The 24,363-nt window shown below is 42.4% G+C and overlaps 1 protein-coding gene across 1 annotated transcript; it reads right to left on the bottom strand.

The window, feature by feature from the left end:
* Nucleotides 1-1,016: 1,016 nt before the first annotated feature.
* Nucleotides 1,017-23,565, bottom strand: dop1b (DOP1 leucine zipper like protein B). Its single transcript, XM_068704870.1, has 38 exons — nucleotides 23,361-23,565; nucleotides 20,162-20,339; nucleotides 19,436-19,617; nucleotides 19,161-19,331; nucleotides 18,263-18,452; nucleotides 17,999-18,097; nucleotides 17,572-17,695; nucleotides 17,356-17,465; nucleotides 16,530-16,641; nucleotides 16,273-16,393; nucleotides 16,045-16,164; nucleotides 15,715-15,823; nucleotides 15,113-15,349; nucleotides 14,710-15,020; nucleotides 14,210-14,613; nucleotides 13,860-14,131; nucleotides 13,618-13,770; nucleotides 13,369-13,469; nucleotides 12,705-12,895; nucleotides 11,021-12,596; nucleotides 10,630-10,729; nucleotides 10,351-10,542; nucleotides 10,035-10,157; nucleotides 9,797-9,931; nucleotides 9,638-9,693; nucleotides 9,435-9,539; nucleotides 8,672-8,738; nucleotides 8,425-8,572; nucleotides 7,605-7,687; nucleotides 7,413-7,522; nucleotides 7,171-7,320; nucleotides 6,720-6,781; nucleotides 6,023-6,151; nucleotides 5,769-5,905; nucleotides 5,611-5,666; nucleotides 5,376-5,519; nucleotides 5,100-5,232; nucleotides 1,017-2,192 (listed from the first exon to the last, which is right to left on the bottom strand). Exons 2-38 carry the CDS (start codon nucleotides 20,297-20,299, stop codon nucleotides 1,935-1,937), a joined length of 6,909 nt encoding a protein of 2,302 aa, XP_068560971.1. The 5' UTR covers nucleotides 20,300-20,339; nucleotides 23,361-23,565; the 3' UTR covers nucleotides 1,017-1,934.
* Between the last annotated feature and the right edge of the window lie 798 nt (nucleotides 23,566-24,363).

Raw genomic sequence — 24,363 nt, 5'->3', positions numbered from 1 at the left:
CTTGGAAATTGTAATTCCAGCCTTTGGACACTGTAAAATGTGATTCAAAGCCCAGCGTTCTTCCTGCGGGCTTAGTCTATATGTGGTGTTACGGTACAGGTGTAGGGAGCTGGGATGAGGGAGATGGAGAAGGAGAAGATGGAGAAGGGAGTGAGCTGTGAGCAGGGAGGTGAGAGGTCAGACAGAGCATGGGTAGGAGGCCAAAATTAGAGGCAGCGATTGTACTTGGTCTCCTTTATTATCAAATTTTACACTACAATATGAGACTAAATGTACCTAAAAAAAGTTCTGTCAAAATGCCACTTCCCGTTCTCATCTGCTCATGTTGCATCAATTCGCTTCACATCGTGTGCTCAGTTTTATTCTGAACTCAACTAATAGGCATTGTAATTGTTATTTTTAATAATACATTTCCTAATAGGATCACTTCTGGTTCAGTGTTGTCCAACTTAATAGCGCTACCTTTATAAATTACAACACTTGACTAAAAAGTCATGAGCAGTACAAGCAATATATTCTTTACAGTTTGTTGGTGGATTGTACCCATCAACCTCAGTTGTGCAGATATTTGTCTATTTTCTTTGGCTTTCACAGGTTTGTGTCATAGCTGATTAAGAAAGGTAGTCCAAGACTTCCCCGCAGCTACTTCCTCCAGCTCTTCCTGGGGGTTTTCAAATTGTTGCAACATTTGTTGTATGGTGAACAGCTTTATTATGGAAAAGACATGTTTCAGCCGGTGGTCGTCATTGAGCCATATATGGGCAAAAAGGTTCTGATGATTGTGTGCAGTGATGTTACTTTGAATTTCGTGTGAATGATGCGCATGAAACGCAACGCTTTACCGGTTGGTAAATGGTAAAATGCTAACTATATGTAAGGCCAGAGGGTTTAGTGTTCGGTGTCTCGCCCACGGACACTTCAGCATGTGGGCAGGAGGGATCGGGGATGGAAACGCCAATTCCATTCAATGTGTGTCCAATACAAACGCAGAGAAACTGTAAAGTAAAAACACAGTATTTAAGATTAATATTTCTTTTTAATGAGTCTTCTTTCTGTTAATTCATGAAACAAGACATGGTCCTTTAAACATCCAAAATAAATTACTTAAGCATTCAGCATTGTGGAAAAAAAAGACAACAGGCAGTTGTAAAAACTGATTTCCCTTGAACACCAGAAATGGCAAGCATGTAGCAGGGTACACCAAAGAATACTTCAAAGGGTTTTCAAGGTGTACACAAATCACATTCAGTAACTTACTCATACAACTCTTAACGTCAATCTTAGCGAAAGGGTTGTGAGGTCCCATAATGATGTATCCACTAACAAAGAGAAAAGTACCTAACAGCAGCCATATACAGTAGATTCTACATTCTGAGAGTCACACAGACATTACGCACACACCAGAAGGTGGTAAAAGTCAAAAGTCAACAATACTTAATGAGGTTCTTCACAGTGAATCTGCTATTTGGTGACAAACTTTAAAATATTTACTGGAACTTATATTATTATAAGGTGCATGGCGCCTAATTATAACATATTAGAACTAAAAGCATATAAAATGAGAGCGTAGACACAGACGCAATCTAAATGTGTAAATATTTTTCAACCTAGATGATACTTTTCCTTGAGAGAGAAACAAGCATTCCACAGTAATTTGTAATCAATACTTCTACCATTTGTTTTTTTCAGATAACCAAAACACCCACTGAAATAACTACAACAAAATTCCCTTGGCTTTTCCAATACGGATTCAGTGTGAGAGCACATATTTATGTAGAGATCAAGTTAAAACATAAAAAAACTGAATTCCTAAACATTTCCTTTCTAGTTCACAATACACCGACTGTGCCTATTTTAAGTATTCCAATTGTATGGATGCAAGTCAAAGAGCTCGAGAAGAGGACTTATCCCATTAAAAGCTTCAAGCTTGAGTTCTAACTCTCCATGGAGTCCAGGAACTCTTCTTCAGTGATGTGCTCCAGCCTCTTCAGGACCGTGTCTGCACTGGCTGCTGGGTAGTCTGCTACTGGGAGGTGGGGCACAGGGTGGCTGTCGGGAGGAGGGCTCTGGAAGGAACAGCAAAGGATGCGGAGGAAAGGCCACAGCTGGGTGATGGAGGACAGCGAGCGTTGAGTGAGGAGGGGGAACTCCAAGTGCTCTGTGGATGATTCCTCACTCAGCCCATTCAGAGTCTGGAATATCAAGACAGGACTTCATCATCAGAATGAGATGTGGTCATTCACAAAACACAAAAACATAAAGGCCAAATGCAAGAAAGGCAAAATATTTTTTGAAATTGGTGCTACATGACCTGAGAAAATGGGCTGTGGTATGACCTCTCGCTCAAAATTTAGAAAACCTACAACACCCAGAATGCACTGGGCTCGTTGCTTAGATGTCACTTGGTAAATACTAGTAGCAAGGGTTTGAATATGTAACATTCAAAAATCCTTAGTGTTAATGTATCTGTGAACTTTTTTAAATTTTAATTCAGTGTCTGAGGGAGTGACACAGAGATCAAAAAGTGGTCGATGGTATGCTACTGTTGTTCAGCGGTATGTACCTATCCTTACAGTTGTATGCTACTGTTGTTCAGCGGTATGTACCTATCCTTACAGTTGTATGCTACTGTTGTTCAGTGGTATGTACCTATCCCTACAGTTGTATGCTACTGTGGTTCAGAGGTATGTACCTATCCCTACAGTTGTATGCTACTGTTGTTCAGTGGTATGTACCTATCCTTACAGTTGTATGCTACTGTTGTTCAGCAGTATGTACCTATCCCTACAGTTGTATGCTACTGTTGTTCAGTGGTATGTACCTATCCCTACAGTTGTATGCTACTGTTGTTCAGTGGTATGTATCTATCCCTACAGTTGTATGCTACTGTTGTTCAGTGGTATGTATCTATCCTTACAGTTGTATGCCACTGTTGTTCAGCGGTATGTACCTATCCCTGGAGTGGTATGCTACTGTGGTTCAGAGGTATGTACCTATCCCTACAGTTGTATGCTACTGTTGTTCAGCGGTATGTATCTATCCTTACAGTGGTATGCTACTGTGGTTCAGAGGTATGTACCTATCCCTACAGTTGTATGCTACTGTGGTTCAGAGGTATGTACCTATCCCTACAGTTGTATGCCACTATTGTTCAGCGGGAGGTACCCATCCCTAGAGTGGTATGCCAGTACTTTTCGAACGGCACACCAATTCCTGAAGGCAGGTGCCGCTTGAAAGTTCATATTAGTGGTATATGTCGTTGAATCAGATTGGTATGTTATTCATATCAGTGGTGTGTATGTAACATACATACATAGCCCATAATATCAGTTTCAGGGCACATCAGCAAATACTAAATCACTTTATTGTCATTTAAAAAGCCTTGCATTTATCCAAACAAGAAAATGGACAAGATAAAATAGATACATTCCTTTATTTAAGACCCTGTGTTGCGCTACTTTGTCAATAAAATCAAAAAAATTAATTTACGGCATCACTGTTGGTCAAACCAATTTACATTAAATGGTGCATATGCATCAAGAGACGGCACTGGTCATGTCTGGTCATAGTCTTCCCTAGTTTTCTAGCATTAAATGCAGTCTAAACACTGCTCTGGCTCCCTGTATAAAATGCTTCTTTTTCATTTGTTCTGTGTCAACTCACCGGCTCAGATCTGCTCTGTGTCTGTGAGGTCACCAGTGTGCCGGCATGCTTTATTAAACTCACAACACCACAGCAACTTCTGAACTGGACTTGAATGATTTCTTCAACACATACCACTCCAGGAATACCTACCGCTGAACAACAGTAGCATACCATCGGCCACTGTTCGGTTTGAGTTCAGTTAAGCCAGTCGTTAAAGATTTTATGATTTAATTTGTTTTTTCTAAACATGCAGTACATTGTGAGTTTTGTGATGTAATACAAATGTCCCTTATTATTTGTCTTGAGAATACAATGTATTAAACTGCATTAATACATACATTACAATAACATTCTGGCATATACTATTTCAGTCAATAGTTTAAGGGATGTATCCGGGATGTCAAACTGAGCAGTGAAAACAAGTAAAAAAGATAAAGATAGAAGCCAAAGCCTACAGATCACAGTGTAATAGTGAACCTCCACATCACCCGGACATCGAGGAGTCTATGGAGATGAGCCGGTTAGTTGTCGTTGCTGGCTGATGCTACGGTATGACTTACCAGCGTTCGAGGGGAGGGGCTTAGGGAAGGGTCAATTTACATCCTCATAAAACTAGAATTACTGCCTTTCGGTTAAATGCAACCGCCAACCAGTAACTGTCATCACTTCATCCTTTTATTCTATAAGACATTTGTGTAAAATTGTCATAATTAGCATGTGTATTCTTGAGTTATGCCCAAAAACGTTGACCTTTGACCATTGTGATAGAAAATTTGGTTGCGGTAGTACATTTCTACTGTGACTTAGTTTATGTGCCTTACTCACTAACACAACTATATATGTGACATATGAAGGGTGGTAACAGGACCATATGGGTTATCTCTGCCTATTGCTTTGATACGAGGAAGTAACGAAATGGGGGTTGCAGTTTAACCAGAGAATGCTGAGGTGTGAAGATTCTCAGAGCTAGGCAACGGTAATAAAGACACATGTCTTTGTGTGACAAGGCTCAGAAGAGGAAGGGGGTGACTGGAGGGGTCAATGGGGAGCTTGAAACTGTTGATCAATTGTATCTAATCTGTGTGCTAATCTGTGTGCTGAGATGTTTAAGAGCAGGAGACAAACTGAACTCTTTGCTCATCCTCTGCAGACTGTGTTGCAGTCTGTATGATGGTGAAGCCTTCTCTGGCCAGAGAATAAATACTTTAAAGACAAACTTCTTTCTTCAATGTTTCTTGTTTCAGTATTCAGTGTTTACTGGACTCACTCGGTACTATTAAATAGTTTTTCTTCCACCACACCATCAAATCTAATCAGTTCATCCTTGAGTGCAATGTGGATGTTTGGGCCAAAAATCAATCCCATCAAAAGGACCATTCAAGACTGTAGACTCTTAAATGAGAATGACTATCTATATGTTTTAAATTGAGTGTTTAACTCAGGTGTTATCTTACCCCATATCGCTGCTGTATCCTCTCCAGTACTCGGACAACATGGGGTGTGCATTCCTGTTCGCCCTCTATCAGCGCAGTCTCTGGGCCACTGTAGCGGTTCACGTCCACCTCAGGGACAAATGCCCAACGATACCTGTACATGGAACAGATAGTTACACAGAATGGGTAAGATGGAAAATAGTCCACTGACAAAATAACTAACACAACACCACAACTTATACAAAGACAGACAGAGTGCTAGCATGTATTTAAGTCCTTTTGTTCTGAGCTTCTTACATCTGAAAGAGTGGCATCCTCTCTGGAGGAAAAGCCACGGAGGTGTCCAGAAACTTGCAGGCTGACAGGTACATGTCCAACTCTGCCTGAGAGAAATTCACTGGTCCATTCCGATCCTGGGCTCCCCGCACCACTTTAGCCAGCCTAGGTGGTACACAAGAAAAGTATTTTAAGTGAGAGAGCGTCAACAGAGTGTCAATAATATATGAATTTGTGAATAAAATAATCATCTCACTTTGAGACGTCTTTATCTAACTGCATAGACTTCTCCAGACGAGCAAATATGCGAATCTGAAAAATAAAACAGGTTGAAAAAATTGTTCAAGTTGTTCAAAATAAACAAAATAGATACTCGTGTGTATAAAGCCAGGCTCTCAGAAGATGGGATCCTACCAGTTCTGTGACCATGATTGGCCAAAGAGATGTGAGGTGCTGGGATGAAATCCGCAACAGAAGAACACGAAACATCAGGAACATCTGGGCCGAAACACTCGGACTGGGGTTCATACGCAACGCCTCAGTGAGACGCTCTGAAAGGAGGGGAGGAAATTTTATAATTGCGAAAGAAGAGTCAATTTCAGTGTCTGTTTCTAACACTAAATTGAGCAGATTTATATAAAATTAACATAAATATCCAGTAACTGCACCTTGAATGAGGGGCAGATACAGATGATACTGGTCGAGTTCTCCACTGAACATGGCGAATGCCTGGCGCTTCAGCAGCATGGGTTTCTGGTCCACATTAGTAAACAGTTTCAGGGAGCTGCTCTGCATGCCTGCAGGACAAATAAATACAGGTTTGAAAACAGAAAATAATCAAAAATGGATCTTTAATTTCAATTTGACACACTACTTTCAGAAGTGACATTGTAAACAAATTCTGAATTTACAGGCAACGGGACAAGATATTTTGGTATTGGAAGCGTTGCGGTTTCCCCTTTGTAGTCGCTGTAGTATTGACCAATCATGTTTGAGCAGGCTTTTGTTGAATGCAGGTAAACAGTCTGTGTGGAGAGCAACAGAGGCAGAACGCATGGCCGAAATCTAAAAAACCTATCAGCTATCGTCTGATGAGTTAGTTTTTTTTGTTTGTTTAAAATTAGTATTTAAACTGGCTACTTGTGAAACAGTCCGGCCGCACACGTCATCTCTCAACTCTCTCAAGCTTATCCGCTGTCAGACCAATAGTTGATGGGTTCCCAGATTGCTATGTATCTGTTCCCTGACATTTTATGACCTACAGTAGACGGTAATAGTAAAAAAAAAGTACCTTTTGTGTCACAGATTAGGTCTCACCTTTAGATCATTACAGCATTACAAATATTTCCTAGAAGCTGTACTCACTCATGAGGTCTTTAAACATGGTCTTCTCATGAGTCAGCAGGTGGTCTACAATGGATTTCCAACTATAGAGAACAAAGACAAAGGACATTAGACATTGATGATCTCCAATTCATTTGTGTCATAATACTAAATACACCGAACAGACAAAATACTTCTTTATAAATACGCAACAATTCACATTCACCCATTCGTACATTGATGGCAGGCCGAAGGAAACTTCCATATGCGGAAGAGCCGGGGATCGAACCGCCGATCTTCCAATTAGTGGATGACCCATATCTTTGTATACATACACTTACATTTTTTAGATTTCTATGTAATTGTCTTATAATTCAATTAATGTTCTCTTTGTATATATTTGTGTCACTTATATCTGCTCTCTTTGTATATTGTTTGAGTTATTACCAGTCCTCTGTGTGTGTTTGTGTTTCTAACCAATAAACACACTAACCAGGGAGCACAGGACACATCCATAGTGAAGAAGAGGGGGTCCATGAAGAGCTCAAAGACCTCTTTCCTCCAGGCCCTTTTGGTATAGGCATACCCACTCAGACTGCTCAGCAGCTGAGAACCCGCTTCAAAGCTGGGCATGTTGTAGGCACTAGCGGAAAGAAAGCACAAGTGAAATGAAGTCAGCTGAGAGCAAACAGACCAAAGCTGTTAGCATTTCAGATAGCGCTGCACACTAGTTACCTGTGGTTCTTCAGGTAAGGAAAAACATAGTACGTGAGGCGAGAAATGAGAGGAACTGCTTTCTCCTTCTCATCGCTGCGGTATACCATGTCCAGAAGTGGTGCCAAGACCTATACAGTGAGAGAATGTGTCAAACAATACAATCACAGAAAGAGTTTCCCATTCATTCTCTCACAATAAAAAAAGACCTACCTCAGCCAGGAGTACAAGAGCTTGGACGCTGTAAATGGAGGGAGCCGAAGAGGAAACCATGGTGCTAGCTGGAGCAACGGACTCTGACAAGGAAGTAAAGAGAATAGAGAGTTCACTGTGACCGTTACCAAGCGTGTAACAATTCTGGAGTGAGCAACGTGTGCATATACAATCAGGTGACAATGAGGATAGAAATGTTTCACCACAGAAGAAAAAATGTAGTCTTTTTGAAAGAACCTCCTGCCATGGATCGATTGTTTTGCTTGTTTGTGTCATTGTGTTACTTTGGTGTTTTAAAGGGTGCACTAGGAGAATACATTCTAGACCCAGAGTGTAGTACAAAAGCACTGTTTAAATGCATTAACTGTCTTTTCTTTGAACTCATCCTTTCTGCTGACCACATGTTCCTCAGAAATAATACCTCAACCGTGAATGAGCGGACGCTCTATCTAGGGAGGTTGTTTTTAAGGTATACCATAAAGAAAAAATCCGCTGTATCAGGACGCAGCTGCGGTTTAAAGACAACTCCTATTATTTAAAGGACAGCCTGATAGGTTAATTAGACATGATGGATTACAGTACTGCCTGCTGATAGCCATCTACTGTAGGTAATACACTGACTATGGATGAGTACCTCACACAACCCGGATTTAAAACAAATTGGAACTATCCCTTTAAGTATTGATTTGTGAGCTCCATAATCAATCTGCCAAAGTGACATATTGATCCCCTGGGTTCATATCCTCAACCAGTGGATGGGAATTGTGTACGAGGTCAATGGTCATGCCTGCACGTATTTGTCAAAGATATGAAAACTTACCATCAAACTCCGTGTCATCAAGTTCGTCTGCTTCAGGGCACACCTGCGGCTGAACTTTGACTTCAAGGCTGCGACTGAGCCAACTGGTCTGCTCCAGAGACGACCCTGCGATCCCACCCACCGCCTCGAGGATCCGCTGAGTCACCTCCTGCATACGATAGTGTCGCCATCAATCAATCACCACCACAGCATCTCACATGCACTGCCTCGTTATTTCAATCATAGCTCAATACAACATGCATCATACCTGCAGATCTCTCGTGTCCTTTTTATTGTCCAGGTTAGGGAACCTATTGACAATGTCGTTGAGTATTCTGCAAGACAGAAACCATTGATGAGGATCAGATTTTCCAAAAGAAAACCGGCAAATGGCAAACATGTTTGAGCAAATACAGCTAGCAGTGCATTAAAGGCCCCGATACTGTCTGTGTGAGAGTATTCTGTAATACAATAGAACTACTACTACTACTACTAATCAGAGAAATGCTGTCGCTGCTGTTTACATATCCTCTGATGCAAATTCCTAAAAAATTATAAATAACAATAACTTTTTTTATATAGCCCTCTTAAAAACAGAGTTTACAAAGTGCTTTGACAGACAAAGCAGCAAAAGCAAGGCAATAATGACAACAACAGAACGTTAAACCCGGATAAAACAGTACAATAGATGAAACGAAAAAACAAACAAACAATCAATACGATAAAAATAAACTAATAAATAAATAAAATAAAATAATTTAGTAAAATAACTTAGTAAAATTAACAAATACAAATAAAGCAGTAAAGTGACAACATCACATAAAAGCCAGTCTGTAAAAATAGGTTTTAAGAAGTGATTTAAAAGAGATTAGTGATTTGGCGAGCCTTATCTGCACCACAGTAATGCACTACCGTTTTGGTTTTGTTTCTTGACTACAATTGCATTTTGTTGTGTAACCCTGTATTGTACAATGACAACGAACAAATGAACCATAAACCTTGAACAAGAAGTGAATGTGTTAAAAACTGACCCCAGCAACAAGAAGTGTCCAGGCGGGGCCAGGTTGAGCTGAACAGACTCCCGTAACAAACTGAGCAGAGGAGCCACGTTTTCCTGCAGAGTCTGAGCTGAAATGCTACACAGAGAAACATTATTTAAAACATTTTTTTTTTTTTTTTGTAGAATGGTCTTATCAAACCTGAGGTGGAGACTCTCATTGTATTTACTACTTACCTCTGGATATAGGCATAGCTGAACTGTAACATGGGAATATCTACTAGGGTTGACTTCTGATGGAGAGAAAAGTACAGTAACATTTGTACAAAAATTAGGGAAAAATTACCTTATTGAAGTTTTGAGCAGCTGTGCATGTATGCATGTATGTCTCTGTACCTGTTCTCCTTTGATCTGATGTGGTTTTTTCACCACCTCCTTGACCATTTGTAGGACTGCATCCGTTTGCAAGGTGTGCAGTGATTTCACCAGAGCCACAATGGTTAGACGAGACTCACTGGCCACTGGTAAAACCTAAAGAAGACAGGGATGTGATGAATGCAAGCTGCTCTAAAGCCTTTTCGTTAGCTAGATGTGACTTTCCTTTCTCAGTTTCTAGAAACGCTGCAGTTCTTACTTTGTTTTTATGTCTCCTTTTACTCCTTTTGCTGCTCCACACTGCTCCCAGCGAAGCCATGAGCTGAATCCCATACGGCCCAGTTAGAGGGACCAGGAACTCCAGTATCCGCTGTCGTAAGATCTAAACATGCACACACCGTGAGTGGATGACATTTTCCATCATAACGCATGCACATGGCTAAAAAGGAGAAGATGTGTAATTGCAGGATATAACCAACACAAACACCATAAATGATACAGATCTATTATGCCATACATTTGTGTTGGCATAAAACAAACAAAGAAAATATGCTCGTATGTAGCACACTACACACCTTGGTGCTTTTAAAGTAGACAGAGGTTGAAGTGTGTCTGCTGCTCTGGGCGGTATCCGATGGCCGCCTCTGAAACTCTTCCCTCAAGACCACGCCCCATAACAATGCCATGCTACTGAGCATGTGCGGTAGTGCCTCAATCACGGCGTTGCGTGCATTACGGACATCCACAGGATCACAGGCAACCAAGGACTAACCAAGAGAAAGAGAGAGAGCGAATGGGTTTTTACATTCTCAAACATATAAGAGGTAAATATCTGTGTGCGCTTCATTCCTCACCTTCTTGTTGTCCAGTAGACAATAGTGTGTAATGGTGGTCAGGCCTTCTAGCAGAGTCAGAGGGTAGTCAGGAGCAATGTTTTCCCTCCTACCACTCAGGCTGATCAGAGGACAGAAACAGATATCAAATTAAAAGCACAATAGTGTCCTCACTGTAAATTTGAGATGATATCAAACTATATTCCAGCCATGACACACACTGGCACATATAACTAATAACACTGCTTAACTTCTTGAATTACAAAAACTACTGACGAACTAAGCAGTGTGTCTTTGTATCGTTTTATATTGTGGAGTGAGAAATAAAATAAAATAAAAAAGGACTATATTATCATTATAGCGTACAAAACTATGTCAGCGAGAGTCTGTTTTTCGGAGGTGCTCCGTCTACCTCTGATTCGTCTTTCCTCCATCGTGCTCGTAAAGCTTGACCAGCTCGTCCAAGTTCCTGCAGATCTGACTGATGAGTGGAGCCACAATGATGCCTAATGAGCGACCCAAGTACGGTAGAGAGGAGCACAACAGTGACACCCAATGGGGGTGCATGGCATAGCCGTACTGCGGCTGCAGAGCCCTGGCCGCGGCAGAAACGAACATTCCTTGGGCTGTGATGGGGTGGCTTTGGACGTACTGGGCTGCCTTGATCGACTGCTGGAAAAGAACTGCAGTTTGCCATTCGCGTGCAAGTGGGGTGGTGGCAGTCGGGGATTCACGAGGCTCCCCGGGCTGGCCAGATGCTCCACTCGACACAGCTGCGGAACCACCAGGCCCCACATGGGACTCCAGGACGATGAGAGCCTGGAGGAGTCTCAATAGTTCCATTTGTAAGGGGTACTGCTCCTGTCCACCTCCTGCTCCAAGATTCACCAGACTCTCCTCAGACAGGCCTCCCTGCTCCTCCAGCAGCTCCACACCCTTTGATGGTCCCTTGTCCGTTACCCTCTGGCTGACGTACATGGATGCAGAAAGTGTCAGCAGAGCATATTGCTGCACTTTACATCCTGAGAGGAGTCTGCGGATGGTCTCTACGCTGGCCCCATTGCCCTCTTGTCCACGCGCCATGCAGCCAAGCTGGTTCACAATCCGGGTCAGCACTGCCACACTCTTCACCTGAACCTCCCTGTTCCCCTGCAAGTCAAGGGGACCCAGGCTCAGATAGGAAGGGTAATGAGAGCGCAGGAATCGCAGGCACAAGGACACCAGCAGTTCAATGAGCAAGGATGGGGGCACTGAGGGGGAGGAGGAAGGGGAGAGCAGGCAGCCGTAGAAGCCCTGACCATCCTGGGCCTGTTGGTGGCGCTGCAGGAGGTTTGACACCAGGTTTAAATGTGCAGCAGAGCTTGTGTCCAGTGAAGTGTAGGCGAGGGCATTCACCAGAGGGCATTCAGCACTGCTTCGCAGCAGGCTGTCCAGCAGTGCCAAGCCTTGGAGCAGATGGTGCCAGCCGCCTGCCACAGGGTATAGAAGCACATGGCGGAACAGAGAGTCGATGGCCTCTCTCTTCTCGCGCTCCTGTTTTAACAGGCGAGACCTGGCCATGGCTTCCAGCTCTAAATCCTCCTCATCCTCACTCGACAGTGAATCAGAGGCCTGTGTGTGCTCGGACTCGGCCCTCCGCAGGCCGTTGACCACCCCTCCTTCCTCAACGCTGCGGTAGGGGACAGAGCCCGAGCTGGAGTTCTCAGTGGACACCTGGGCACCACTTGTGTCAGCTGACTCTGTGTGTTCACTCTCTGCCTCCTCTTCCTCCTGCTCTTCCTCCGTCTCTTCACTCTCACTCCTAGACACCACTAAAGTGTCCGGTGGTTTGACCAACTCTGGGCCACCGTCTAACTCTGCCCACAGGGATTCCCGGTCCACAATGTTCATGAGATTTAAGGTGGTGACCTCTGTTGACATGGAATCCGCAGATGTCCCAGAGGTTTTGGTGGAGCTTCGGCTTCTGTGGCTTAGAACCTTCAGGTTGCCTTTAAGAAACAAAACAAAACACATATACAGCCAAACCAAAGAAGTTCATCTAACAGGAATATTTACTTACACAGCATATGCAAATTACGCTGAAAAAAAGCACTTACCAGCAGTGAGATTCTGCTTGATGCTCTGAATGGAGCAGCGCTGAGTGGAGGGGTGAAGCAGCAACAACAGAATAGGCTCCAGGACCCGAATCACATCATTAAGGGAAAGAGCCCTGACCAGCCAGCATTGAGCTGCTGCACTTATTGAGCCATCTGTACAGCTCAGACTGTCCACCACCACACACAGAGACCTGAGAGAGACACACACATTTAAAATAGAGGATCCAAACACAAAGAGAAACACTCACACCTTCATCGGTCTAACAGGAATAATATAAAGAAGGATGCGATGTCTCAGATTTCACTCAATCTGCAGTTTTCGAACATGTTATTCACATTTCATTCCAATTTTATATATTCAGAGCAGGCATTTGGGCAGTTTTTAACTGCTGCATATTTGTTGTCACTCCAGGTTTCACTCCGCACGCTGTTGGACATTTGCATGCAGTTCTCACTTTGCATCTTTGCAAAGACACTAATGCCTCCTTTTGTAGCAGGTTCATCCACTATCAGAGGAGCACTGACACATATGTTGATGTTGTAAGCTTTATAAGACGAGTACTGAGACAGAATATACAGTATTCAAGAATTACAGAGACACAGTGATATACATTAATAAAAACACTACCCTCCATTTGACGCCACTTTTCAACTAGGTACTAACCGATCGAAGGAGTGATTGAGAGACATGGTCCTGTTGGTCTGGATCTCCCGGGTCAGGTGCCATAGAACAGTGAAGCGGTGTAGTGCTTCCAGCCTCACAGCCTGGGGCAGACAACACATGGCAAACATTTGGCTTTTTTGCTTCACTTGTCACATTTCCTAGTAGCTCTGTTTGTGCATGCCAAATAAACTGACACATGCTGGGAGAACATTCAAATGTGTTCAGCGTGTATGCAGGCATTTTACACACCTTATCTTTGTGCAACAGCGCCTGGCAGATGATGTCTTCACAGATGGATGCCGATGGAGCCAAACAATGAAGCCTGTAAAAGAGTTCCACACAGGAAATGTGCTGCTCTCTCCGCTCTGTGTCCAGCTGGTTCCACAGTACCTGGGACACCCTCTGAGTCACAGCAAAAAGAAAGAAAAATGAATACTGCATTTACACTACAGCTCTGAATTGCACTAATACTTTCCCTTTAATAACCTAACCTGATAGAAATCTGTGCCTTCCTCTATGGCACGAAGCAGAGCTGGGTAGATGGGTGGCACAGTGACCATCTGCAGCCGCCCACTCAGAGGGTTAGAGTCAGATCCTTGGTAGCGTCTGTGCTTGTCCTGGATGACCAGTGCTAGGGACTGCGAGTGGTTGATGAGTTCCAACAAGGCGGACACTGCAGTGTGCTGGATGTTGTAGTCTCTGGACAGGCAACACAGTGTCATCAAGGACCTCAACCACACTGGCAAGCTGTCAACGTCACGATCTGTGGAAAACCAAAACGTAAAACGTACGTAGCGGACAGTAGCAATAACTCAGCTCGATAAATAACATCTATGCTGACCTGTGTGGTCAAACATGTCCATGTGGAGAACCAGAGTTTCCTCTTCACTTAGGTAGACGGGGAAAGTGGTACCCTCCAGCAGCAGGTGGCAGGTGGCGGTGAAGGCCTGTCGACAGGCCTCAGAGATCTCTGCCCTGCCACGGGGCATGTAGCCAGCCGCCCAGTCAAGACACCCCAAATGCCCATGCTCCTTTTTCTTCTCTGTGGGGGCTGCTAAGAGCTGGATGTCAGATGTAGGGCGAGATTTAAGCTTGTGTGGAGTGAACAGTTCAGTCAGTTTGTCTTTAATTTCACGTCTCCCTATGCCCGCCAACAATGTCTTCTCTTCCACAGAAGCCACAGTTAGGTCAGGCTGGGGTCTTTCCTCCGGTACCCCAACATCCTCCACCTGCACCAGCAGGTATCTATAACATGGTAGAAGTGAAAATATATAGAATTCACACTTTATAAAAGAGGTCCATGGAGGTTATGGTTAATCTGATGATTGCTCATTAGTTTACCTTGTGGTTATGAAGGCCAGGATGTCCTGCAGACACCGGGTCATGGTGTCTACACTGCCTCCCTTCCTCCACACTCCTTCACCTTCTTTGGAAATTTCATTCTCCTCCTCCCTACTCCCCATCCCTGGTGGTAGAAGCTGCTCTGAAGGTGAGGCGCTGATGCCCAATCCGCTGTCTTCAGACCTGAGTGTTGGGTAAATACCATCTGCAAGCTCTGCCTCATCTCCTCCATCTCTGTTCATCTCTTCATCTCCACGGTCGGCATTAAACTCACCAACAGTGACATCTTTCTCTCCCTCCTTCTCCATATCCTGGATAGGGTATAATAGATATGATCACAGCCAAACATCAAAAACATAAATGAAAAATAAACCACATTGGCACAGACAGTAAAATGCCTAACCTGAGTCCTTTTGCTTTCCTCCTCCGGTGACTGTAACTTGATGTCCTCTGTCTGTGCCCCTGCCTCAATGTCCATATCAGCTACAGGCATCTGAATCTTGCTCAGCACCTTGAAGCATGCACGTAGACCCTGTGTGACATCTTCCAGGCTAACAAAGTCCATGTGGCTGTGCAGGGTCCCCAGCATGGTGCCCAACATCTCAGGGAGGAACTGGGACTGGATGTCAGCATGAAGCTCCTGTGGGACAACAAACAAACATGTAAAACACACTGTTAGTGTATACAAATTTGTGTGTATGAGTCAGACTTTGGTGAATGAAAGATAATATTTGCTTAGACATTACTGTAACTGAGTAACAGGGGAATGAACAAATTTTGAACCAAGTAAAAGCGTACCATTTTTCTCTATTTTGTCAAAATAATAACAATTTGCTTTTAAATTTTTCTACTTTTGCATTATTTTTGGGAATTTGCCAAAATATCAAACCCCAATATTCTGTTTTTTCTGGCAAAACACTTATTTTTTTACTAGCACGATTCACTGCATCAATTTAGTTCGACAATAGGGAAGTAAAGGTGTGCATGTGTGTGTAAGTTGTTTACCAGAGGGAGAACGTCAAGCAGGAAAATGATCAGATTTGACATCTCTGTGACAGACGGAGCAGGGTGATTGCGCTCCTGTCGAGGAGGTGTTGGTGGGTCATCTTTGTCACTATTGAGTAAAGAAGGAGAATTAAAAACAGTGATCACTGTTGGTTGATATTTGAGGGTAAAAAAAAAGACGTTCTTGGCAATGTTTATTTTCCAGGGAAACAATGTATTAAATTCAGCCATTGCTTTCTTGCACATTATTGAGAGTATATTGTTCACTGTGTTAATGCATAATTCTCCTTTATAAATAAGGATTCCATGTCACAGTCATTCTTGCCATACCTGAGAGAAGTGCAGAAGCGTCGGGTCACGTACTCCCACAGGTATTCTTTGTTCATGGAGGTCACGAGCATATTCACCGTCTTTATGATCTCCGCTGCATTTTTATTCTCTTTTATTGTACTGTTTCAGAACACATAAGAAAAGCATATTTTTGCATTTTTGTCACAGTTAAATATGTACTCAATAATTAACATCCTTGCATCTTTCCTGTCACCTATCGCTCTTTACCTGGCTAGCTGGTTGCCTGAGAGACCTGAGCTGGAGATGTTTTCCTCCCCCAGCATCTCTCGACAGTAGCTGTAGAAGGCTCGGACCACCTCCAGCAACACACTGCTCAAGACGACTGGACCTGTGCAGAGACGTTGTCATGATCACAGTGAAACATGCTCAGAGTGAAGCGGAGACGTTAACGAGTTAAAGAGTGGCGGATCAAGTAAATCAGCATTTCGACGTGTTTGTGTGCTGCAGGGCTCCGTGCTGCCTACCTATCTCCGGTTTATCCAGCAGACTGATGATGATGCGAAAGGGCCTGAGGTACCCAATCACACTCTCAGGGTCGCTCTCCACATCCTGCTGTTGTAGGATGTTAATAAGAGCCTGAAGTCACAGAAACAAACAAATGAGGATAAGAGAAACAGGTGAAAAAGATACAGTGGTACACTTTTCAAACAGACACACCTGACCAAGATTTTATGTATGCTTCTGCTCAAATACTGTCCAAGCTGAAATGTACTCTGTTCAAACCTTTTGAATTTAAAATCCTTACAGGAATCGATTAGTTTAGACATTTTGTTAGTTTAGTTTTGGGGAATATGTTTCTTCACTTCCTTTGCAGAGTTAGATAAAAGTCAAGTCAAGTCACTTCCTGGAGTCTTCCGCTGGTGGCCTGGAACCTCAACGTGACATAAGACAAGTCACTGCTCCCAACCAGGAAACAAACATAAACCAACATAAAACCACAAGCATTCTCCTTTTCACACTTCTTCTATTTTTATGGGTTAAACAAACAATATATAAAGTCTTAACTTGAGCTTAAGAGGTACTTTGAGACAGAGCCAGAAAAGCTGTTTCTCCCCGTTTCCAGTTATTATGCTAAGCTAGGCTAACCTGCTACTGGCTGTAACTTTATAATTACTGTACAAACATGAGAATGGCATCGATCTTCTCATCTAACTCTCAGCAAGAATATGAGTATGCATATTACCCAAAATGACCTTTTCTTTACCAACATTGACAAATCAGGTTATACTACAAATAAACACATATTTATGTATTTTTATGTTTTGCTGTATGCTAACATGAGTGAGTTACCTGCACAAGGAAATCTCTTGAGTATGTGCTGAAGTAAAAAGATGTGTGTTCCTCTGTGGTGGTGGAGAGGGTGGGATGTGGTGCCACCATTCCTCCTTTTTTGTCTATCCCTGACAACACACACACACACACATATATAGAGAGACAAACAGTACTGTATTAACTATAAAACTGAGTGGGTCATTCATTACTGAAATGTACTTCAATGATCAGCACCTAGGAGCCAGGCGTAGAGGCGTCTGTTGAGGGACATGTCTCTGCGGAGAAGTGTAAGTGCGGCTGCAGATACCATTGTTATCATGTCTTTACCACTCATGGCAATACTGGCCTCCGCTGGGTCCTAAACCAACAACACACAGAGTAACATTTGCCCGAAGAACAACAAGAAAGAACAGGAGAGCGATGACAGGACAGTCTGTATGTTTAATGGAAAAGAAGATAAACAAAAGGAGGATTATTGGAGACAACTCACAAAAAATAATTCTCAATAGTTTCAAGCAGCAGCCACAGATATTTATATATCATTGTAATTTTTCCCCTCAATAATCTGAATCTAATGATGTTTGCATTTTACATAGATCACATGGAACCAAAGATGTTGTCCAGAAAAACAGGAAGTGAGTGTGTTTATGTGTGTACCTACCAGGCACGCAGCAAAGGGGAAAAAGTAGAGCAGGATTTCAAGCATGTTCCTCTGCACCAGGACATTTGAATCTTGCAGAGAAAGACACACCGACTTAATCTGAAGACACACAGAAGCAAAGACGTTCAGTAGTTTAGACGGATGACAAAAGATGGTGATGGAGCAGATTGTTGAACTAAATTGAAACAAGACTGAAATATGTCCAAATGACAAAGATATCCCCATAATGATCTAATGAGCAGTAAGACAAACACAGACACTCACCACCAGTCGGTGGTCGTAGCCTAGCATGTGTGTTTGCTGGCGCAGAGAAGCCTTGCAGTCAAAATGTGTGACTATAAAGACCGAGGCAGGCAGTCGCACCATGGGGGTAACCAGCATACTGCCCCACAGCGCACCATAGAACACCTGCTGACCCACCAGCAGTGACAACTTGAGCAGCAAGGCATCGGTCCTGGATAGAGAGAGATGACAAAATAGAGACAACCCATTGACGTGTGTTCCAACAATACATCCACTAATAAATCTATATTTCCGAGAGGCAGGCTGACTTTGGTTGGTGATGTCAGACCGATCAATTCTGATAAAATCCCTCTGTTGTTTCAGTACAGAAGTGCCTAAAGGCACACCAAGCAGCTCCCGTTAGAAGGATCTAAGGACTGCTCGTTTGCCATACTGTCATAAAAAAGGCTGTCAACAAAAACTTGAGAAAATGAATGCTTTGCTACTTCCCGACCTCGTCTGTGGCTCTCAGCCCGCAAGCTGAGGCTTCTGTAATGACTCACTTGTGTATACTTTCATTAAAGGAGAAAAAATTATTTACGATAACAGTATGTGGGATTGACTCAAAATAAACTACAGTGCCCATGTTCATCAAAATGAAGGAACATGTCACCCAGTGCAACGGTGTGGATATTTGATGTGTTTTCAATTATTTTTAGACAACAATGGAGCCCTATAGCACAGATGAATAAGGCTTTGCCTTCAGAGACTATATGTTTGTAAGAGGGATCAATTAATTATAGGTTTCGGGTCTTTTCATGGGATTTGTTGACAATAAGAGAAATATGAATATTGTCAGACGTATCCTTTAAATTTATACATGAGAAAAGAGGGACAGCTTGGGAACATTTCTTCTGACTAAACAGTATGCGCTATGTACCTGTCGTAAACCTCCAGTCCCTCTTCCAGCCCTGGCAGTAGTCCTGTTATGAAGGCCTGAAGACTGGGCAGCAGAGCCCTCTGCAGTGGGAGATAGTAACGCTCGTACAGTGTCAGCAGTATAGGCTTCACTGCCATGGCTGCATGGCCCAAGAGTGGGAACAATCCTGAGCTGAAAACCAAAACACACACACACACACACAAGTTATAACATAAAAAACTGCACACATAATCCGGCTAGCGCTCTCTTTAAACCAGTAACAGATTAATCTTTACCTGTAAATAAAGAGATCCTTGGCCAGCCATTTTGTTCCAATGATTTTAAAAATGACCTCGTAGGTCTCCAAAGCCTTGAGGTGTACTCCGCTGGGCAGAGCCGGGTGCAGGCACTGGGCGAGACGCTTCCCTATGATCAGCCTCTTGGGCAGGAGGGAGTAGCGAAGGTTACTCTGCAGGGCCTAAAAGAAAGACAAAAAAAAGGAAAAAAACTGGGTTGGCCAAAGAACAAAAAGTTTACATATGAAGGTAAAATTTGGCATAACCCTCAAATAAAATAAAGGCACACTGGAAGAGATGTTGTATAACAGAACTTCTTTTGTTCACATTCTCTTTGTATTTTAAGGACCAATGATTTTGCATCAACACACACACAGACACTCCAAAGTAAACACATGCTCTGCAAGGGAAAAAGAACAAATAGCTAGAAGACTCGAGCAATAAGGGTGTGAGAGAGAGAGAGAGAGAGAGAGAGAGAGAGAGAGAGAGAGAGACTCAAGAAGAAACAAGAACTTCCTCATAAGTACAGAGAACTGAAACTCACAAGAGCAGCTGTGAAGTTGACACCCGCAAAATGACGATAAAAAAACCTGCAAATGCTAAAGTGAATTCAGATCAATTAACATTAAAAATAGACCAAAGTTCTATAGTTTCATACTAAGAGCATCCAGATGAAGATATTAGCAGTCAGAGTATTTCTAAGGCATCAAGCACAACATAACGTACCTTGTTGAGTTTGCCCAAGGAGGAGATCAGATCTGCCCACTCACTCGAAGACTCAAAGTTTCGCAGCGCCTTCTCGATGACCGCTGCATAGCTACGATAGCGGTAGTCATTCTGCAGTTCCAACTCCTCAGGATCCATGATACATCAGTCTGATCCCAGCATGTTCAGCACAATATTTCTGGATGAGAGGGGAAACAAACAAGAGGGTTATTTATTGGCAAGAGAGTAAGTTTATCAAACTCACAAGAACGATCAGCTCTGCAATAGTATCAGTTTGTCTGCAGCCTCTTGGATGTCCCTCTACCTCTGAGGTGCCTTTCTAGGAAAAAGAATTAGCCAATTAGCTCTGTACTGATAAATAAAGGCTCGTAGACTATGGAGACAAATGTCCTCATTCATGACTGGTCAGTGTTAATCTGACTGACCTGTCTCTCAGTCGGAGGAGGGAGGAGTTCCAGATAACACAAACTGTGTGGTCATGCACGCACTTCCAGAGAAAAACAAGCTATGGACTGGGCACAAAGCGACAGAGGGATACAGTTTGTTTCTCTCTTGTCTTCACGGTGACAGTTAAAGCAGCGTTTACAGGTTTTTTGGCCTCTTTGGGGCAACATTGACGTACGATCACCTTATGGTGCTGTCGTTGCACACATCCAGCAGAGCAACATTAGCATTCATTCTGAGCGGTGTTTCTGGCCACCTGATGAATATAAGTCCAATATTCACTCTCGCTATATTGATCTCCACCAACTCCTGTCTGGCACTTTAGCAGCTAAAAGCTCCACTATGTCCACTAGCATATGTCAACTTTGTCTGTTGTTTGGTTTTAAAAATGCATTTAGGTAGAAATTGGAAAATAATCTTATTTTAGGCTACATAGGCAAAAAAACAACACAGAACAAAGTGTCCAACAGTAAATATACTACATGATCTAGAAGGAGTAGCTTTCTCACTTTCAAGAACATGGCAAAAGCGGTGGTGTGTGTGTGTGTGTGTGTGTGTGTGTGTGTGTGTGTGTGTGTGTGTGTGTGTGTGTGTACATGCATGTCGTGGATTTCAATTAAGCTACACAGAGAGATGGGTCGGGGAGTAGAGGCAGGATTAGAGGAGCACAGACATCTGGACACCCTGAGCTGTGAGGAGCTTTACCATCGTGGACAAACCCTCCAACACGTGCAGGGTGACTTTGTATTAGTGGTGAAACTATCAAACTCTTGACAGAAAACTAATATTAATATTAGTCAATGAAAATTCAATTGATGATTAATCTTCGGAGTCATTTATGAAATACAAATACCCAACATTTGTTGGTTTAAGTTGAAAAATGCCCCCCAAAAAACTGAATACAGAGCATTATTTGTTGCTCAATCAAAATAATGTGCAATGTGAAGACGTCACTTAAGTCTCTGTTAACTTGTAGTAGGCATTTTTTCACATTTTACTGACTAAAATATGTAATAAATATATGTAAAACAACAAATATGTTAATCAACAATGAAAATAAAATGTGATAAAAAGCTAACCAAGATCTTGACCTGCAGGAATGAGTCAGAAGAGGAGGTGGGTTTATTTCTTGTAGAAAAAAAAGGAGAGTGAAAATGAAATGTCCAAGTGATAAAGAGGGAAGAAGACTCAAGACTGTTTCAGTTCTCATCAGCCTTAAACATTGTCAGCAGATAGGCCTACACCTCATCAGTGATCACTAAAATCATTTCATGTACTAACAACACTCTCGTACTAAAGCCAAACCAATACAGAGCTTGAAAAGGATATTGTTCAGATGAAAACCTATAATAATACTATAATAAACGTTAGATGAAATAGTGTGTGGCTCTCTACCTTATTAAGGATGCATTTTCCTACGGCCTTGGCTTTCAGGTGATATGGCAGATTAAGCAAACTCTTATTATTTTAAGCTTCGTAGGTGAAAATTAGGTTTGGTAATGTTTATTTTTTTCTTTTTACCATGCTCTTTTCAGTATAATGTATACATGCACCAATTACCACCTCTTGTTACGCATTTTTCATTCAAGAAATGGTCTTGTAGTCCCTTTTTTAAATTATGTGTCTGGACATAATCAAATCGTTAATATGTATGCCAAGTGGAGAGTGCAGTACTCATGACAGCAGTAAAATCCTGGCGCCAGTGGATTTACCTTTCCAATGATTTATTCCACATTGACAGCCATGATATAAAATTAGGAGTGGCTAAAGACGGAATATGTAAAAACAAGACATGCTACATAGCAAACTACCCCCAGATTAGGTTGTGCTGTTGTACACAGACCCTGTTCAGATGTCTCTCCTTAGATGGACCATGAATACTCCAGCAATTAGACAATTTATTTGTTTGCAGCCTTCAAGCTCATGAGGATCCTTAAAATCCAGCCTACTCACAGGTGACAGCTGTAGGTTATGAAATCGTGTGGGCCAAGCAGAACTAAATGCACGTTGTCACTTCCTCATTGTGGAAGTGCAATAAAAAAACCATGCATTTCTACAAGCTGTTGTTGGGCAGGATTGTGTGTGCGTTGAGGGTGGACCCACGCAATATGGCACACAACGAGCCCCGCTATAGACTGTGTCACCTGACTGACACCCCCACCACAACAGACTTTAATGTGACGCTGTTAAGACTTCAATGTGACGCTGTTAGACTTCAATGTGACGCTGATAGACTTCAATGCCGCGCTATTAGACTTTAATGTGACGCTGTTAGACTATAATGTGACGCTGATCGCTGCGACATGGCAGATGAGAAGACAACATAAACTGTGGCTCAAATTAAATGACAGTTGGCTGCTGCAGCTTTTGGCCTGTGAATATACTGTAGCATCACTAGAGTTGAGGATCTTATGTAACTGCACGACTTCAGACTGCATCATAATATCACTGCTTCAAAGTCTAGGAAACAAGGAAGATACATTTACAGTTAGTGAAATATAAAAAAATGTGTGTGCAGCTAACATATATGGACATTTTCGTCAATACTATAGTTGAAACCAGGGGAAAATATAAGATATTGCTAGCTAGCAAATAAAACAACGTAATGTTAACGCAATATTTAAACACCAGCGTTTCTTTTTTAGAGAGTCAGAAATAATATGGTATTCTGGTTACAAGACACCATGTACCGTTCCGTTAACCCCCGTAAACAACAATTAGCTAACGTTAGCTATCAGGTGCATCAATGACTCACCAACTGACAAACAAGCCCAAGATGCGGTACCCTCGCTTCAGAGCAGTCCGACTCAAAGACGCGACAGCCCGGTCATCATGGTGCATCCTCCACGCGTACGTAGCTCAAAGAAAAGAGGTGGTAGACCTGTTGTTTGTGCTAAGGATGAGTGTGTCACTAAACATCCCAAGAGTACCACGGAGCGACAGCCACAACGGGGCGGGATCGTCAAACTCAGCTGATTCAGAGCCGAACGCGGACGGAAAGGTTCACTTCCTGGTAGAGAAGGGGTGTGACGCGGGGGGGACCATCCCAATAGATGAGATGTTTGTCTTTAAACCATCGCCAGAAAGTTAATTCACTCAAATTATATTTAATTGTATCGCCTGGAGCCAAAATAAACCAGTTTCTCTACGTGCATCTTTAAAATCGAGATGCAGACACCACCAAGCACTTCGCCTCAGGCTTTGGTATAATCCAGGATGTGCAGTGTTTACAAACCTCTCACCTTTACGTCAGATATTTGCATTACAGTGAGCAGCACACTGCACTGCAACCTCAAAACACTGCCTTAGCCATAACTTGATTTATTTTTGTCGTTTATTTTTTTTTGTCCCTGCAAATAAAACAAAAATAATGTCTTAATATTGACCAGTTTTGTTGTGGAATATGGGGTTATTTTTTGACGTAATATATATCAAATTAGTCTTAGCTAATCAGTTATACGTGTGCCTTTTTCACAGCATGCGTTTGACATGTCATCGCATGAAAAGCAGACGCCACTATTTGGGGGCTGATACTGGTATCTTTAATAATGTAGGTTTTGAAACAGATATAAGTTAACTCATTTTACAGTTTTGTCCCTTCGCCTTGGCTCAATTCTTGAATTTGAAATATGTTTCTCAAAACAATAACTTCAAATCCCTGAACAATTAGTTTGTTGTTCACATTCATTCATTCATTGAAACAAAAAGGTGGTGTGTGAGTATGCACATTTGTTCACATTTTGAACAATAACAACTTT

Source organism: Cebidichthys violaceus, unplaced genomic scaffold, assembly GCF_023349555.1.
Source record: "Cebidichthys violaceus isolate CVI_PGR_0920_01 unplaced genomic scaffold, fCebVio1.0.p SCAF_11, whole genome shotgun sequence".
In the NCBI taxonomy this organism is placed as follows: Eukaryota; Metazoa; Chordata; class Actinopteri; order Perciformes; family Stichaeidae; genus Cebidichthys; species Cebidichthys violaceus.
Note: the sequence above shows the minus strand (reverse complement) of the source record. Positions and strands in the feature narration are given on the sequence as shown.